The 17,269-nt window shown below is 35.0% G+C and overlaps 1 protein-coding gene across 1 annotated transcript in view; it reads right to left on the bottom strand.

Moving 5' to 3' along the window:
- LOC111044574 (two pore potassium channel protein sup-9) overlaps nt 1–16,666 on the bottom strand; it is a 123,329-nt gene extending 106,663 nt beyond the window's left edge. The window contains exon 1 of the mRNA XM_039436581.1: nt 16,606–16,666. Coding sequence (XP_039292515.1) covers nt 16,606–16,666 — 61 coding nt within the window. The remainder of the gene's footprint in view (nt 1–16,605) is intronic.
- Between the last annotated feature and the right edge of the window lie 603 nt (nt 16,667–17,269).

Here is a 17,269-nt window from a genome sequence, read left to right as displayed (position 1 = left end):
TCGACGTTGTTGCATTTTACCAAAACGCAATATTTATATATATGTTGTGAGAATTATATCAATATGCAGTATGTCTACTTATGACGCACGATATTAGACAAAGATGTCCCTATATCATATACTCCATTGACGTTGTTGCACATCTTAAATAGGCAGTTTATAACTATGTTTAAAGAACTCTATCAGACAAAAAAAGGCTTTATATCTATATACTGATTGTCTAATTGACATTGTGCGTTTTAACAATACACAGTATATATATATATATATATAATATATAATATATATATATATATATATATATATATGTGTTTCAAAGCACTAATTCAATTCGCAGTATATCTATCATGAACAGCTGAAAATACGACCCTATATCCATATATTCAATCGACGCTATTGCATTCTATGAATACGCAGTGTATACTGTAACTATGCCTGAAGCACAATATACGTTATATCTATGTATGGACGCTCTATTCCAGACCAAAATACCTCCCGATACCTATAATATGCAGTTGTCATACATATGAGATGAATACGTCACTAACAAGATCATGCTGACCAACATGGATGGAAGGCTCCCTGCAGTGATGCATATGACTGTCATTGTTGATATGTGATGTTGATGCAAGCGCATATTGATTGAAGAATGTGTGTCACATATGAATTCAACGAGCATGCATCGCGCGCATGTTTCTAATCAATCAATGAAATTCTGTTCAATGTTCGAGTTTGTCTATCATGTTAGATTTAGGTGTGAGGAGGTGGAATTATGTGAAGGTAAACTTTAATAATGTGTGCTGGTTTTGAGTGACTTTATAAACTTGAAACTTGACGAAGTTTTCTAATAAGTTTTTATCTAAACACTTCACTAATAGCCTACTCCTGTACTCCACTCTTAAGTTCTTATTGCGTTGAATTGGAAGATAACTGCAGAATTTCGAGGCATATAAACGACATTTTTCAATTTTTTTTTGTAAATTCTAGCAGGAAACGATACATTTTCCAATTAGATTTTTTGTGTTGTTCTTAATAAATCTATCATGAATCCACAGAGTTTCTAGTCTTTCTTTATTCTTTATTATTGTTTTTTTTTACAACAAACGCAGATCGGGAGAGAAAAACTAAGAATACCTTATACTATTTCTCTCCAAATTTAGGTAACATTTAGGGCCGGTTTCCGAGCTCGGGATTTAGCTAAGTCCTAGACTTTAAACAGCTGGAGTCAGAAATTGGCTTTCCAAACGGGGCGTAGTCGCAGCTTTTATAACAGTAGTCGTAGTTTTTATTTCTCATTTCTATAATGGAAACGTTTTTCCTTGACGAAATTAGACATTCCTAAATAGTTCAAAGTAGCTGAACTTAATTTAATTCAAACGTGACTATGACAATGACTGCGCCTCCGCCCCGTTTGGAAAATCAATTTTCCGACTCCAGCTGTTTAAAGTCTAAAGGTGCGTAAAGACTTTCGCTCTGCTCCGCAACCGAACGTCACTCCAGCAGAGCGATTGATGATCGACCGGCGAGCAAGAGTGGTTCGACGGGGAATGCGAGAAGATCTAAAATCTTCCGTAACGTTCATGATGGGTACGTGGGAGGAGCGACTGTAGTTCGATGGTGGTACGAGGGCGGTACGAGGGAGGAGGCGTGCTCGGTGGCGGGTTGGAAGCGCGAATATGTGTACGCAGCTTAGGGGACTAAGCTAAATCCCGAGCTCGAAAACCGGCCCTAGAAGTCCAAATGAGGTTATGTCTTCTAGATTTCCAGAAAAAGTTTTCTTAAGTTCTATATAAAGACTCCATCTAAATCCATTAGTATCGGTGTTCAATTTATAAGGGAGGAATGAATAGCTGCCTCTATTTGAAACCTTGGAGGGCGAAGTTTAGGGCGCAGTCGGACCTCCCTGGGATGCTGACAGCCTGACGTGAATCTAACCACGATGAGTGTGATGATGGAATGATCGAGACAAAACAATCCCTACCGGGAATCAAACACTCGATCATGTGATCTGAATTGGAATCGCTGAAATTGAATTTCTTAATTTGAAAGCAGAGCGAGCCTGGTCGGAAATAGTCATGTCTATCAGCATTGATTGAAAGGGAGGCAATGGTGTCATATATGAGGAATGCTGTCATTTTTCAGTGAATTTCACTGGAGCTGAGCTCAGCAAGCCATCGGGGATGAGCAATTGACATAGACAATTATCAACGCTTGCACTGCTTGTCCCAGTCAGGGATAACCCATATACAAAGTCCCATATCCCACATCTTCTGTCCTATATATGTGCAAGCACATGTGGTCAATCTTCAGCCGGTTCACTTCCTCGGGGACAGTTCAGGACAAATGTTAATTAATGATTCAATTCGATTTCAGTCTGAAATTGGCGCTGAGGCTTGATCGTCCACGCAGGCTATTCCAAGTGCGTGAGGATTTGTCCGACATAACTAGGTTTGCTCTGAATAGCGTGGATTTCTAAGCTTTGAATTGTTAGAGAGTTGGAGTAGGATTCAATTCAATTGTTGAAGAGTGGATCTAGAGCTGTACGAATCATTCTGAGACTTAGATGTCATAAGTATGATTCCTCACAGCAATATTCAATTCTCAAGTTCTAAATAGTGTGTTTGTCTTTTCGGTCTCAAAATTTATAGTTTTTTCCAAAGTTGGAATTTTTTTAATTGATTGTGATTGATTTTATTCAATTTAATTTATTTTTTTAATTAGAGAAAACATTTGTGGTGTTCTGAATTTTAAATTGAGTGTGTAATTTATTGAGAATGAATGTTAAGTGACACATAACCTAGCGACATTTGGACTGTTGTATAAATTAGAATTGGAACCGTTTTGGGCGTAAGCCTGTGGTACTTTTCTGAAAGTTGTGTAATTCTCATGATTCAATATAGTTATTTGTGCAACTAGTGCGCAAAGTGACAGTTTGCTGCATCGAAAGAAACGTTTACGCCGAGCCGTAGGCGAGGACGGAATGGTTCTTGAGTGCAGCAGAGGAACTTTGCGCACGTATTTCAAATTAGTTTTTTCCTACAGTTACCATGATATGAGGAAGGGGGTAATTATGGGTAAAATTGCCTGAATGCATCAAATGTTTTTCTGTGTAATTTTATTATTGATAAAACCTTAATTTATTGTCAAATTGAATAAAAATGTTGTCCTTGGTTATAATATCTAATACTAATAATTAGCGCGTTGTGCTTCGTTGCACCTCTGCTCACTATAGCAGCCCAGTCACTGTTACCAACTTCATTTTGATTTTGCTGCACTGTTGCTCCATATAACCTACTAAGTATTTTGCGTTGCCATGTTGCAAATCTGGAGTGCAGAAAATTTTTCCTGCACTAGAGCGGAAAAGTGATTCTTTGCGTTCTGTAATCAGTGCCGCAATGCCACTTTTCAACGTAACTGTAGGAAAAATAAATCAATCAAAAATAGAACCAAATTGAACATGTGATGATGAAAAGTAGATATACATAATTACAACACAAGAAATAAAAATAATTTTCCAGTAAAGAAACACAATAAGGACAGTCTATTTCGCACCTAGAGCAGAAAATGAATTTTTCCAGCTCGAAATCGGTTTTTCAAGTCCGAGGCGAGGCCGAGACTAGAAAGATTGAGAGCTGGAAAAACATTTTTGCCCGTGGGGCGAACGATATTTTTCGCCACACTACAGGTATTGCTGACAAAATAACTAAAGAATACAAATAAAGAATACTCGTTAAGCTATCGTACCTATCTCTTGATTTTAGTGGTAGAAGATTTGCAGTCAGGATTTCAGATTCTTTTAAATTTCACTTGGAATACCACAGTCATCTTCAAGCATTTTGAAAATTCGGAATGCACTAATCAACAATAAATAATTGAATAAAACTGGTTGCGAAGCGAATTAGTTTGTTCGAAACTGGAACTAAAATCATGGCGACTTCAGCTTATTATGAAAGTGGCACTCCGCCCGATCTAGCGGATGACTTATTAATAATAATTAGCGCGTTGTTTCCAGCCATAAGCGGCTGGAAAGAGACAACTTTCTGGCCTAGACCGGAAAAGAAACTCTTTTCTGACGTCGTCTGCAAACAAGGTCTTTCAGATCTACGTAGGAATGGAAAACAGCTGCTTTCTGTGCAGTTTGGCGAAAAAATATAAACAAAGTCCAACGTACATGGGTATAAAATTATTGGTTGTCTCCCAGGTTGCATAAGACATGAACCTGATGGATCAAATTTAAGGAATTGCTGAGAGCATATTTGATGGATTTAGCATGCTACAGTATAAACGAGTTTACCTGTAAAAAATGAATTTTATACAGTCACTATTATTTCTCTTTAGCTTTAAGTTAGTTTTAGTTTTTGACTTTTTCATGTACATTTTCATGTATGTTTTTGAAAAGAAATAAATGATTGATTGATTGATTGATTGAAAACCAATCACTTATTAATTTATTAATAATTTTTTCTACAGGTACCTTGGAAAGTGACCATTTATGCACTGATTGCAGGTCGCAAAGAATCACTTTTCCTCTCTAGTGCGCAAAGTATTTCTTTATTATACTTTATACTCTTAATACTTTGCATATTATCTTGCAGCCATCCCAATCAGCTGTTGACATTGTTGGCGTGTATTTTAAATGCGAATTTGTTCAATCTATATTCTTCATGATTTTCAAATAAATAAAAATGAGAACTCATTAAATTATACATTTTGAATATTATGAATGATAGTAATAATAATTAAGTTATTATTATCACGATAATCCTCCAAAAAAAATGGAGGATTATGGCTCGCTTATGACTCGTGCGTAAACGTTTTCTTTCGGTGCAGCAAACTGTCACTTTGCGCACTAGTTTGCACAAATAACTATTCATCACATTACAATCTTATATTGGGAGTACTCCATTTGATAGGGATTTGTCGAATAATTACATCCTTAGAACTAAGTAGGATTTTTAGCAAGTAAAATAAAACAGTTACAGTATATAAAAAATATGCACAGAGTACTGACGCCGGCTTATTTTATTGGATCAGTCCAATCAATCTCAAACGATTAATTATAGAACGAAGTACCTTCCACAGAAGTTCTATTGTTCGATGATGATTTATCTGGTCATGTTAAACATGATTAATGACTCCCGTTTTTTCTTACCCATTCAGTTTCACCTCGAAAAACTCTTGTTTATCTCCCAGTATCTTCTCATGATTTTCTTCTCCCTTATTTCCCCTCTTCTTGATTATTTATATCCTTATTATATATCCTTATTTCCCCTCACTCTGCTCCTTTTTCGTATTCCCTCCATCTCGTTCCCGTCTCACTCTTTCACTCAGTCACTATACCATAGAGAAACAATAGCGTAAGTAGAAATCCCATGGTTTAGGGCGTTTATGTCGCAACTTTTACTGTTATCTAAAGCCGATTACTGTTGATTATTTTCGAATTTTACTGTTTTGTTGGGGTGAGTAGTAGTGCATGAACGGCACAAGGAGAGACTACCAGTCTCACACAGCTCCACGGGAAAGAATTACATGAACTGGCGGCCTTGAGATAACAGTAAAAGTTGCGACATAAACGCCTATTACCATGGGATATTACTCATGCTATTGTTTCTCTATGCTATTACGTTATTATGTCACTCTCACTCCTTCTCTCACTACTCACTATCCACTGTCACTATACCCTTTCACTCAGTCACTATACGCTTTCTCTCACACTCTCTTCCTCTCTCAATATTCTCTCTCTCCACTATCATCATCATGTAGCTTCATCCTCCATCCATAGTCAGTAATCCATCGCCATTTTGGTTCCCCCAAGACGACCTTGTCTGTCACCAAGGTCATCAGTATTTATACTTTCACAGAGTAAAGGAACGTAGGTTCTCTTTTCTGTGATGGTACATACCCATGTATCCTATCACTATAATATTATACCACACACTAACCACAGTCTGACAACCGTCTATTCCCTGGATTCCTTTTCACCGTTCAGAGAGCAGAGCTCTGAACGAAATGCTTTATTCATTCCCATTAGAAACACATGAGATCCTCAATGCTAGTAGACTCCTAGTCAATTCCACATCAAACTGTCACCATTCCTTATGAAATAACATCAACTCTTCCAATTCAATCGATACTGACAGATAAGTGAATTTCACTCTAGTGAACTCCACATGAAACTGGCAGCATTTCTTATGGAGTAGCATCAACGTTTTCCGTTTGAACAATTCTGACAGTTTGAAGTGAATCACACTGTAATGAACTCCATATGATATTGGCAGCATTCCCTATAGAATAGCATCAACGTTTTCCGTTTAAACAATGCTGACAGTTTGAAGTGAATCTCACTGTAGTAAACTACACATGAAACTGGCAGCATTCCTTATGGAATGATATGAAAGTTTTCAATTTAAACAATGCTGTCAGTTTGAAGTGAATCTCACTGATGTGATTTTGACATTGGATTGGCAGCATTCCTTATGGAATAAATCAACACTTTTCATTCAATCTATGCTGACAGTTTTAAGTGAATTAGTGAATAGTGCTGACAGTTCACTAGTGGTGGATTCGACGTGATACTTGTTGCTTCTCACAGTTGTTGTGGGGTGGTGGTGGTGGTGGTGGTGTGTGTGTGTGTGGTGTGTGTGTGTGTGGTGTGTGTGTGTGTGTGTGTGTGTGTGTGATTCTCCCGAGAGAGCCAAAAGTGATTTAGGTCTACTGCACTGGTTTATATGGGTTGGAGGCCAAGTTGCGGTACACACGGAGAATATTTTCAAAGCTGCTGACTGCGTGGAATGTGGTATGAATTTGATGACTGAGGATGTCTCTGTACATTCGCTTGATACATATTTCTTTGAAGTTTTTCAGTTGATCGCATGATAATTTGACAATCATCTTGTGAAACTGAATTGCTCAATATTATACAACATAATGATTTGATACTATACTATAAAGTAATGATAATATCCTTTTAAATTATTTTGTTGGAGGTATGTTGCTATCATCACTGAATATTATGGCACCGAGCTTCGCTCGTTATTTATTTATTGACTCTTGATAAACCGAACACAATTTTAAAAAATAATTGGAGAAGTACTAACAGGCACAGCCCAAAAGTTCTATAATGTCGTCATCTCATTTAAATTAATTAATTATTATATGAGAATCCTTATTATTTGTTATCAACTGCCTCGAAGACTCCTGCTGCTACAAAATATTGATTACAGGAAAAACAATCTGTTCGTAGGAACTTCAATGAGAGTTTAGATCAAAAAAATATTTGCCCAATAGAAGATTGAACCCAGAACCGCCTGTGGATATTGGTACAATAATTATTTCATATGCATTAGCTCTAGAATGAACTTACATAATATCATAAACATAATATCAATCACTTACAATAAGTTTTTTACATTATTTATCATCTTATATTACATTACCCACGAACAAATAAGCACTTATCAATGCTTTCTGCAAGTTTATTCCATGGTATCACACCCATCATATAGGGATAGATACGCCTAGTATTTGCTTATTCTATGGTACATTTTAATAATATGGTTTATTTCAATAATAATTATTTCTTGAGATAAAGCAGAGATAAAAGAGTGATGTTCATAAACTTGAGTGATTTTTTCCTTCTTAAAATTATTCATATAGATTCTAGTTAATAGTGAGAAAATGATGGATCCAACAACAGCAACTAATTTAATATACTCAGACGGTCTTTGCCAGTAGAAGTGAAAAATTGTTTTTTTTCTTCTCCAGGAATTGAAGCTCAAACATCATCCCTTGAGAAACATACCTGTTTCACATGATTGAAACTCCGTTTCATATTCTTGAGCAATCACTAAGTCATAGCTTGTTGTTTTGTTTGTAGTTGGGATTGTATCCTGTATCCTCTCTCATAGGATTCAAAAACAAACTACAATCCATATAACGACGATAAAACTAATCATAGTGGTCGCTTCTGTATGAAGAATTATAGGGAAAATCCCTACTGTTAGGGAAAATCCCACGCTTTTGTGTACATTTCATCCCTCACTTGACCACACCGTTAGTATTGCCCAGAGCTACTTGATAAATTGAATGGGATCTGAGTGTTCAGTCTAGAACGGCATTGGTATCATATTTCTCCTGAGAATCACCGAGATTTATAATCACAGATCTGTTGGAACTGTTGTGCTGCTGTTGACTAAACCTTATCCTTCCACCTATCTACGACGTGGAGTGATTACTAAGGATAACAATTTGTTTTGGTTACACCCACTATTGTAATGCATATTTCATAGAAAATAGGAGATGATAAATTGTTGGGAATTTTGAAACTAGCGTGATGTTGAGCTGGAAAATTAAGAATAATCCTAGTTTATGGTGAACATTTTTCATGTTTAAATGGGAAGCTCAAAAATTGCGAGGCATGGATACGAAATGTTTTGAATTGAAGTTCACTCATGGAATATTTATAGGAAAACTTTTAGAATCGGTTTCTATTGAAATCTCAAACTGAACTTCTTGTTTTATGCTTGATACCCAAAAATAGTTAGTAATGATGTGATAATTTGTATCCGTTATTCAATTCTTGATGGATTTGATGGACTTGATGGATTAACTAAGAGATTTTCTTCGGTAAGAATGGATTCAAGAACCAAGAATCAAAACTATTCTAGCAGCTTGTTTAATGATCTGATTGGATTCTATGGCAACAAAAGCGTTCGTAGCTTAGGCATTTCTAACTTTTTTTATGTAATTTTATATAATTTTCACTTTCCTTGCCCTATTACCATAGGTAAGGAAAGTATTGCTTTCCGAAAAAAATTAAGGTACCCCAATTTCTAAATTTCTATACGTTTCAAGGTCCCCTGAGTCCAAAAAAGTGGTTTTTGGGTGTGTATGAGTGTATGTGCGTCTGTGTACACGATATCTCATCTCCCAATTAACGGAATGACTTGAAATTTGGAACTTAAGTTCATTACACTATAAGGATCCGACACGAACATTTTCGATCAAATGCAATTCAAGATGGCGGCTGAAATGGCGAAAATGTTGTCAAAAACAGGGTTTTTCGCGATTTTCTCGAAAACGGCTCCAACGGTTTTTATCAAATGCATACCTAGAAAAGTCATTGATAAGCTCTATCAACTGCCACAAGTCTCATATCTGTAAAAATTTCAGGAGCACTGTGCCATCTATGCAAAGTTTGATTTTAGATTCTCAATTATCAGGCTTCAGATATAATTTAAACAAAAAAATTTACAATTAATTTCACAAACAAAAGATCTCTACAATTGATGTTCAGTAGCATTTTCACCTAAAATTGAAAACAAGCTCGAAATTCGAGAAAATATGATTTTCCAATATTGCAAACTGTTGGCAACTATTAAATTACAACTGTTGATTCTATTAAATCATTCACTATGAAGAGATAGCAGACTCCATGTGTCTGCAGCGCTATTGTCACCAGCTGGCTCAGATCTTAGAAAAGTAGACTTGAGATGCGCGGGAACACTAGCGTCAGTTGATCAATTTTCATAACGGCAAGGAAAGTTGTGTGAGTGCACCACACCAGATTTTTTCCAAGGGTATTGGATCCCTGGATCCCTATATTCCATAATCTAATATTATTGGCCTTAGCAGAAATTTCAAATGATGACTTTCATACATTTGACAATATTATTTTCTTATTTGTGATCACTTGCTTATTTGAGATATGGGCTACACTTTATTTCACAACTGGAATATGAATTTTGTAATAACTTTCTCCTTTCCAATTTAATTAAACAGCTTTCCACTTCCAATAACCCAGATTTGTCTAATCTCACATTTTCTGCTCCATCAAGTCTCTCCACAAACCTTGATTGCCTTCATTTCAAGATTCATCATCATTTTTTCAAAGTAGATTCGTAATTTCCCGTACCATTTTCAACTTTCAACGAAATTATGAAGTTTTCCTGTTTCAAGTGAGACATTATTGTTTCGCTGCCATGAACTCGCAAGTACCAGTCCTTGAAAAGCAAGTAATAAACAAAAAGAAGCAAATCTGGAATCGCCTTCAAAATTATTACAATGAATACATTAGAATTGAGGACGCAATTTAGCTCTGTTTTCAAGTTGGAAGTTAGAAGATTTTCTTCTCTCTGTCGTGCGATATTAAAATTCATGCCGGATTTTTATTTGAAGTCAGTTGGCTCTTCAAAGTTGTAATCCACTGTCAGGCTGCCAGCTCGGCCATACAGCAACAACGTACTTTATTAGCAAGCATCATAATGAAAGCGAATCTCGAGTTTTCCAGGGAGTACAATATTAAGATTTCCACTGCTTACACAATTGTTACGAATGTCCTTTCAATTTCAACTTGAGTGAACTCAATAAGATTCTGAATATCTTTGAAAATCCCAATTTGTTAGGGATAATTAAACCTTGATGATGAGCTGGACATTTAACTTTAACTTACAATTATTGTTTTGGATGTCCTTTCAATTTCAATGTCTCTATCAACTTGAAGGGACTGAATAAGATCCTGAATATCTTTGAAAATTCGGATTTTTGTGATAAAATATAATTGAACCTTTATGAGGACGATATCAGATGTACTCCCAGTCTGAGAATATTACTGAAAAACTTTGTTTGGCTTTGCGTCCATTTGTTTTCAAATTTGTAGATAGTATTCATAAGTATAGTATAGCAGTAGTAGTAGTAGTATAGTAGCCTTCATAATCAAGGCTCGAACAAAAATGATTTTTTCAGAGTAGATTCTCACCTTACAGACAGTATGGTACCAGAACCTCTAATAAATATGATTGTTATATATAAATATATAATAATGTATCCATAGATTGTTCCGCCGGTGTTTGATTAGCGTGTTTGTCTAGCAAACAGGAGGTGTTTGGTTCGATTCCTGCACGGTCAAATAATTATTGGATGTTCGAATCTCTTCACAGCTGTTTTCCCTGTTCTTAATATTTGCAGTAAATTAGGTCTTTGGTTGAAATTATTTAGCAACAGAGTTGAAAATTATTAAATTCCTAGCTCTTTAAAGAACGTAATATGTGTATTCAACTTTTTGGACAAATTTTATTTACTGCGGTCTTAAATCAAGCTGCACACACAAGGATATTAGTAGCAGCTACTATATAGCTGGTATGGGAACGCGGAACTGGAAATGTCCGGGACAAGATTCTGAACATGGCATTTCCATTTCCGTGTTCCCACGATTTCTAGTGGACGTTTAGGCTAGCTACATACACATCGATTCTGGTCGTTCGATTTTTTATCGAACGACCAAAATCGATGTGTGTGTAGCTAGCCTTAGTAGACGCTACTAAAATTGGCCCCATGTGCAGGCTGCTTCAAGTTGATAGAATTAAATTTAGATGTTCATTCATAGCCTAATAATAAAACTAGTAGTTCTGTGAACAGTAGACCTCACGCAGTATTCTCATCCACGAGTACCTGATTAAACTATAGACCTTAAGGGAATACAGCAATAGACTGGCTTCTCCACACATCTGTGTAATCACTTGTCAGCTGATTGATTAATGATGAATAATTCTATAGTCAGATTTTTACTCCAATATTGGCGTATGAAGGAGGCTCCTTTTCCCTTCTATATTATCCTTGAAATGCGAAATTCCAAAAACCTTGTATATACGTCGACGTGCAATAAAAAAAGGAACATACCTGTCAATTTCATGAAAATCTATTACCGCGTTTCGCCGTAAATGCGCACCATATAAACATTTAAACATTAAGAGAAATGCCAACCGTCGACTTGAATCTAGACCTCACTTCGCTCGGTCAATCATGATGTGATCATGAGAATTAAATGAATGAAGTATCATATTTTTTCAATAAATAACTGAAAATATAGCGAACAATTCAATGAATTTCACAACAATACTCAACTGATACAAACGGAAATGATAAGATTTTTTAATTTTCAATTATTAATACAGTATTTTTCAGTTATTAGTGATGATTTGGTGAAGTATTCTTATTTAATTTGGTTTTCAACTTTCCTAAATTCTAAATTCCTAGTTTATGAATATTTTGGACTCAAAATTGGACGAAAATCGTGAAGTGTGAACATAACCTATTTTTGGACAATTTCTAACTAAATTTGGGAAAGGAACAGTTTTGGGCTTTAAGCCTGTTGTTCCTTTTCCAATCATCATAGTTTAGAATGATATTGTAACCTATATATCAATGTATAAATAAATAAATAAGATTATTTTACTAAGTTCCTTTCAAAGATCATAGATCAGATACCTTAGTTCATTTCATTAGATAATTATGGTACCTTCTCAAATGCAACTTCATGGAGAAAGTGTGAAGTGTACATCAACACACAACTATGTAGCTTTGTGGACACTCCACATTCGTCTTCCAAGCGCTACACTTGATTTATGATTTCCAATATTGCACAAATCTTTCATCAACCTGTCTCCGATAACTGAGCAAGTAGTCTAAGCAACTGGTGAGAATTGTAAGGTGTAACAAATGCTGCACACATCAATCTTTCCCACCGATGATAGATGTTTTGCTATCCACAACCAGAAATACGAAACATTCGTCAAAAATATTTCCAACAACAATTCTTCTCTCAAACAGTCTACGTAACGAGACTGAGGTTTTTGTGCGCCTTCTATGATTAAGTGGTTATTCGAGGTTTGCTGGAAATGTTTGAAAAACGTTGAAATAGGAATAACATAGATATTCTCATTGATTAGAAGATGAGATAGATAACAGGTGACATCTATCGGGATGGATTGACAGATATAAGTATTGTTATCGAGATTGCTGTCACGTATTTTTCATGTATGTGGTTGGAATCAGGCTTTCTCATTTTCAAAACGTTTCATTTCGGGCTCTCAGCTTTTTTTCGAAACTTCGAATTCGAACAGTCTGAATCTCCCCGATATAGTTATCAACCAGCACCTCTTTGAATGGAAACATCAATCAATTTGTAACAGCCTTTGCATACAGGAACCGCCAATTAGTAACTAATTTATTAGAATTGAATCAGCGCAGCCTTCAGCTGTCAGCTGAAGTAATTGGAGCATGTGCTTCAGACGCGTATTAATTAACCAATTTCAGGATTAATGAAGGGTTTGAGACGTTATACGACTTGTGGTGGAAAGCATATTGGGTTTTGAGGTTTCATATGGGTGCAATTTCAAGTTTTGAGATTGGAGGATTTGGAACACTGAATAAGTTCGAAAGACAGAAATCTTAAGGTGTGAACAGAACGAGTGAGGTTGAGATTGTAAGTAAAGGGTGTGATCACATTTCACATTTTTTGTGATCACATTTTTTCACATTATGTGAAAGTGCACGCGTTGTTATGCATGACCAATCGTGCAGATGAGGAACAAAATCTGGGAAGAGCAATTGGAGCACTCACACTGAAAGCTCGCACTTCGCAACTAGGCGTGCAGTGTGAGCAGCTACATGCACAACGTGTCTCAATTACACTTTTCAAATTTTGTTTTTCGGCTCATGCATGATTCGACGCGTTTACTTGTACGTTTAAGCGTTTAATGTGATTACACCTCAAGTCGCGGTAAAAATCGATGGCACTAGATAGCTGTGCAGTGATAAAACATTTGAAGTTATCATTGATAAATATAATATATAAATAATAATTTTCATTTCCATTAAGATGTGTACAAAAGAGCAAAAAACAATATTATATAAAATAATATTAATTACAATGTATGAATAGTTAAGTGATACCAAAGTCTGTATATAGCTAATGTCGTGAAAAAAACAACATATCACTTCTACACACACAAACATCTGAAAGGAAATAATTAGGTACTCACGAGGCAAAGGCCTATGTGGGAGTCCCAGCATAAAGAAATAAACCAGGAACACACTTTTAATTATTTGTAGATGAACAAAAAGATAATAATAAATTGAGGTAAACTGATGTATTATTTACATTGAAATATTAAATGTTTGATTGAATTTGTTATTTTGAGGTAACGGTGCTTGGTCGGGCTACAACTTACTATTTTAGTGTTTTCAATATTATTCAGATGAGTCCTTTACTTAAATTGTACATCATTGGAAACAACTGTAGATTTCGGAGTGAAGTATAAAGAAAGTCGATAGCGAGCTGAAATCTACCTATAGACCTGTCCGTTTTGTTTTTACCCGTGCTGTTTCTCATTACTTAAAACAACAACAACAATATAGAAAAATATAATAAGTCTTTAAGTAACTTTTATGTTTTTGATTAACATATTCAGTGTCTATAGTGTCAAAAATGAAGAGTAAATCCGTCTGAGTATGTATTATTGTTAGAGGGAGTTACTTGTGGGAAGGTCACATCTTCTATTACGTTCCAATACGTGGCATTGATATACGTTTTAATAAGTTCTATTACGTATTTCAATACCTTCCTTGTGGGAAGGTCACAATGCAATTAACTATATAATGTGTAAAGCATCGAATTTGGGTAGATAAAAATCCCTAACCGAAATAGTAATAGGTCCGAAAATAAAGTAACTGGCTAATATCGCCAAATAGATAATAATTAAGATTAGATAGCATCAGCTTGTTCTGGCTAAACGGTACAAAAACCTAAAAAGGATTTGAAGGAATTTGTTGCTAATAAATATATTATCATATAAAATATTTTGAAGATTGAGGTTAGGTATATGCATTCAGGGATCGGTGACCTAGAGATCGATTAAATCGAGCAACGTAGAATCTGACCAAAACCCCTTGGCAGAGCTCTATTGCAATCAAACAGTATGCAATGTGAAAAAACACATGATCACGTGGCTAATTATTAGGTAGCATGAAACAAATATTAGTGTATAGAATATTAGCTAGCATGTAGAGAGCATAACCAAAAAACCGAATAAAAATAATTAAGTGTATTCAGGAAATAGGAGGTACCAGGCGCATGAATACCGAATAAAATTTGCATGCACCAATAGCACAACGGCAGTTAATAGGCGGCAACTGTAGGCCAATTCAAAAATATTTCTATATATTTATATAAATGTACTGGATTTATGTTAAAACTTTGTATAGTCTATGTTATCGATATGGCTCGAAGGCAAAGAAATTATTAAACGCACAACCTGAGTAATAATTTGATATTTTTTGTACGATCTATTTGAACCTAAATGGCGGAGGACTAAGATATTCAAATTTTATGTTAATTTGAAAGTCGGAAATAAGATTTGTAAAATTGAGAAAGGAGAACCAGCACTCGCCAGCCAAATGCCACCATGAGAGGACCCCAAATATTTTAGAGCATAGTACCTTGCTAATAAAATTTGTACAAGTTAAAGTTAGATCAAATTATTAAATTTCTTAAAAGACTTTGTGATGCTCTTGTAAAGCAGAAGTCATTTTCAATTTCAAATAATTTATAACCCCTTGGAAGAGACGATTCCGGCTACCATATTCCAGGACCACATGGAGTTGGATCGACATCGGCGGCTTATAAGAAGATTTTCGACACGTGAGTGATAAATATTGAATTAGTGATCGGCGCCCTAGTGCTTCGAATCTATCTAATAATCAAAGCTAGCTCGCCGAAAGGGTTTTTATTTTAAATTAAGAAATTAATAAGAGAAATACTTGCGCAAGTAAAATTAGTATTGAAGGTATTTTATTGAAGAAAAAATATAGATCAATACATTTCAGAAAATTCCATTGAATCAAAGAAGTATAAAATCTAGGCTATTAAAACATATGCATATGATATTTAATTTTTGCAATATAATTTGCGATAGTTTGTTATAGCTCTAATTCACTAGATGAATGGCTCTACCTATTCCGTCAGGTGCCGAATCTTGCACCCTGAGATAAAATATATATTCGATACAAAGAAATCTACTAAGTACTAGAGATTTTAATATATATATATATTTGGATTATTAGTGGCTAATTTATCAAGTTGATCTTAAAGAACCTATTTTTAATTGAATTGTCCAAGTCAACAAGTATTAACAAGAGCATATCGCAGCTACATGCCAAAGGATGCATATGAATTTTAAGATAAAGGCACATGGTAATGATTCGTGCCATAAATCTAGAATATAAAGTTTAGCCTGTGATATTTTACTGATTTCAATTATTGTTCTATTTTTATATTATATTTTTTATCACTCTTTACATATTTTTTGCCTCGATCTATTTTCTTTTGCATTATTGTTTAATATATGTATGAAATGTTTATGGTGTGCAATTATTTTTATTCCTCAACACTATAGTATAAGTATCATATATATATATATATATTTATTTTTAATTGAATTACAAGAGTTATAGGAGAAGCCCATACCTAGGCCTAGAAAGATTTTTATGAGACTGAATCCTATTAAAAAACCACGACCTAATTATATGATTATATCAAATATCTCATGCTTTACCGACTGATGCCAAGCAGGAGGCTAATCGTTATTTAAATATAAAGAATAACGTCAGAAATGTCTATAGTGAATTTTCAAGACAATAACCACATATTCTGGAATTCTATTGATCAAGATCGGCTTGTTCCATAAAATGGAGTTACATGACGCAATTCTTCATCGGCCAATGAGATTCGAAGTGGACGTCCACCTCCATCTCCATCAAGGAACTCACTTGTGATTGGTCGATGCGGTTTGATAAAGTCACCGCTAGAGAGCAGCACTTGCAACGTCATCCTACTTCACCATAATATATGTTATCTATTTATGAGATTCACATAACAAACTGGCAACATTATTGAAAAATTGCAAAATGGCAGTACCTAATTGATGGTATATTCATGAAGAATGTAATTTTCAAGTGAAACTCACTGCAAGTTATGTGTTTTCTTTCTGAATTTCATTGTTTGATGTAATCGCTATTAATGCAGACATGAATAGTTTGGATGAATATCATACACACATGAACACAGAGTAGTCATGACGACTCCTCGGACATTGGACCGTTGGGAGGACCGAAAAAGTAAAGTAAAAAAAGCATAGATCAATATTAAGATGAATACACACATATTAATAGAACATACTTTTCTATTGTATACTAGTAGTTCTGTGAACAGTAGACCTCACACAGTATTCTCATCCACCAAGTACCTGATTGAAACTATAGACCTTATGGAAATACAGCAATAGACTGGTTTCTCCACACATCTGTGTAATCACTTGTCAGCTGATTTATGATGAATAATTCTATACTCTGATTTTTACTCTAATATTGGCGTATGAAGGACGCTTTTTCCTTTTATATTATCATTGAAATGCAAAATTTTCAAAAACTTTGT

The sequence above is a fragment of the Nilaparvata lugens genome, chromosome 10, assembly GCF_014356525.2.
Source record: "Nilaparvata lugens isolate BPH chromosome 10, ASM1435652v1, whole genome shotgun sequence".
NCBI classification, from domain to species: domain Eukaryota; kingdom Metazoa; phylum Arthropoda; class Insecta; order Hemiptera; family Delphacidae; genus Nilaparvata; species Nilaparvata lugens.
This window is presented reverse-complemented; position numbering and strand designations above follow the sequence as displayed.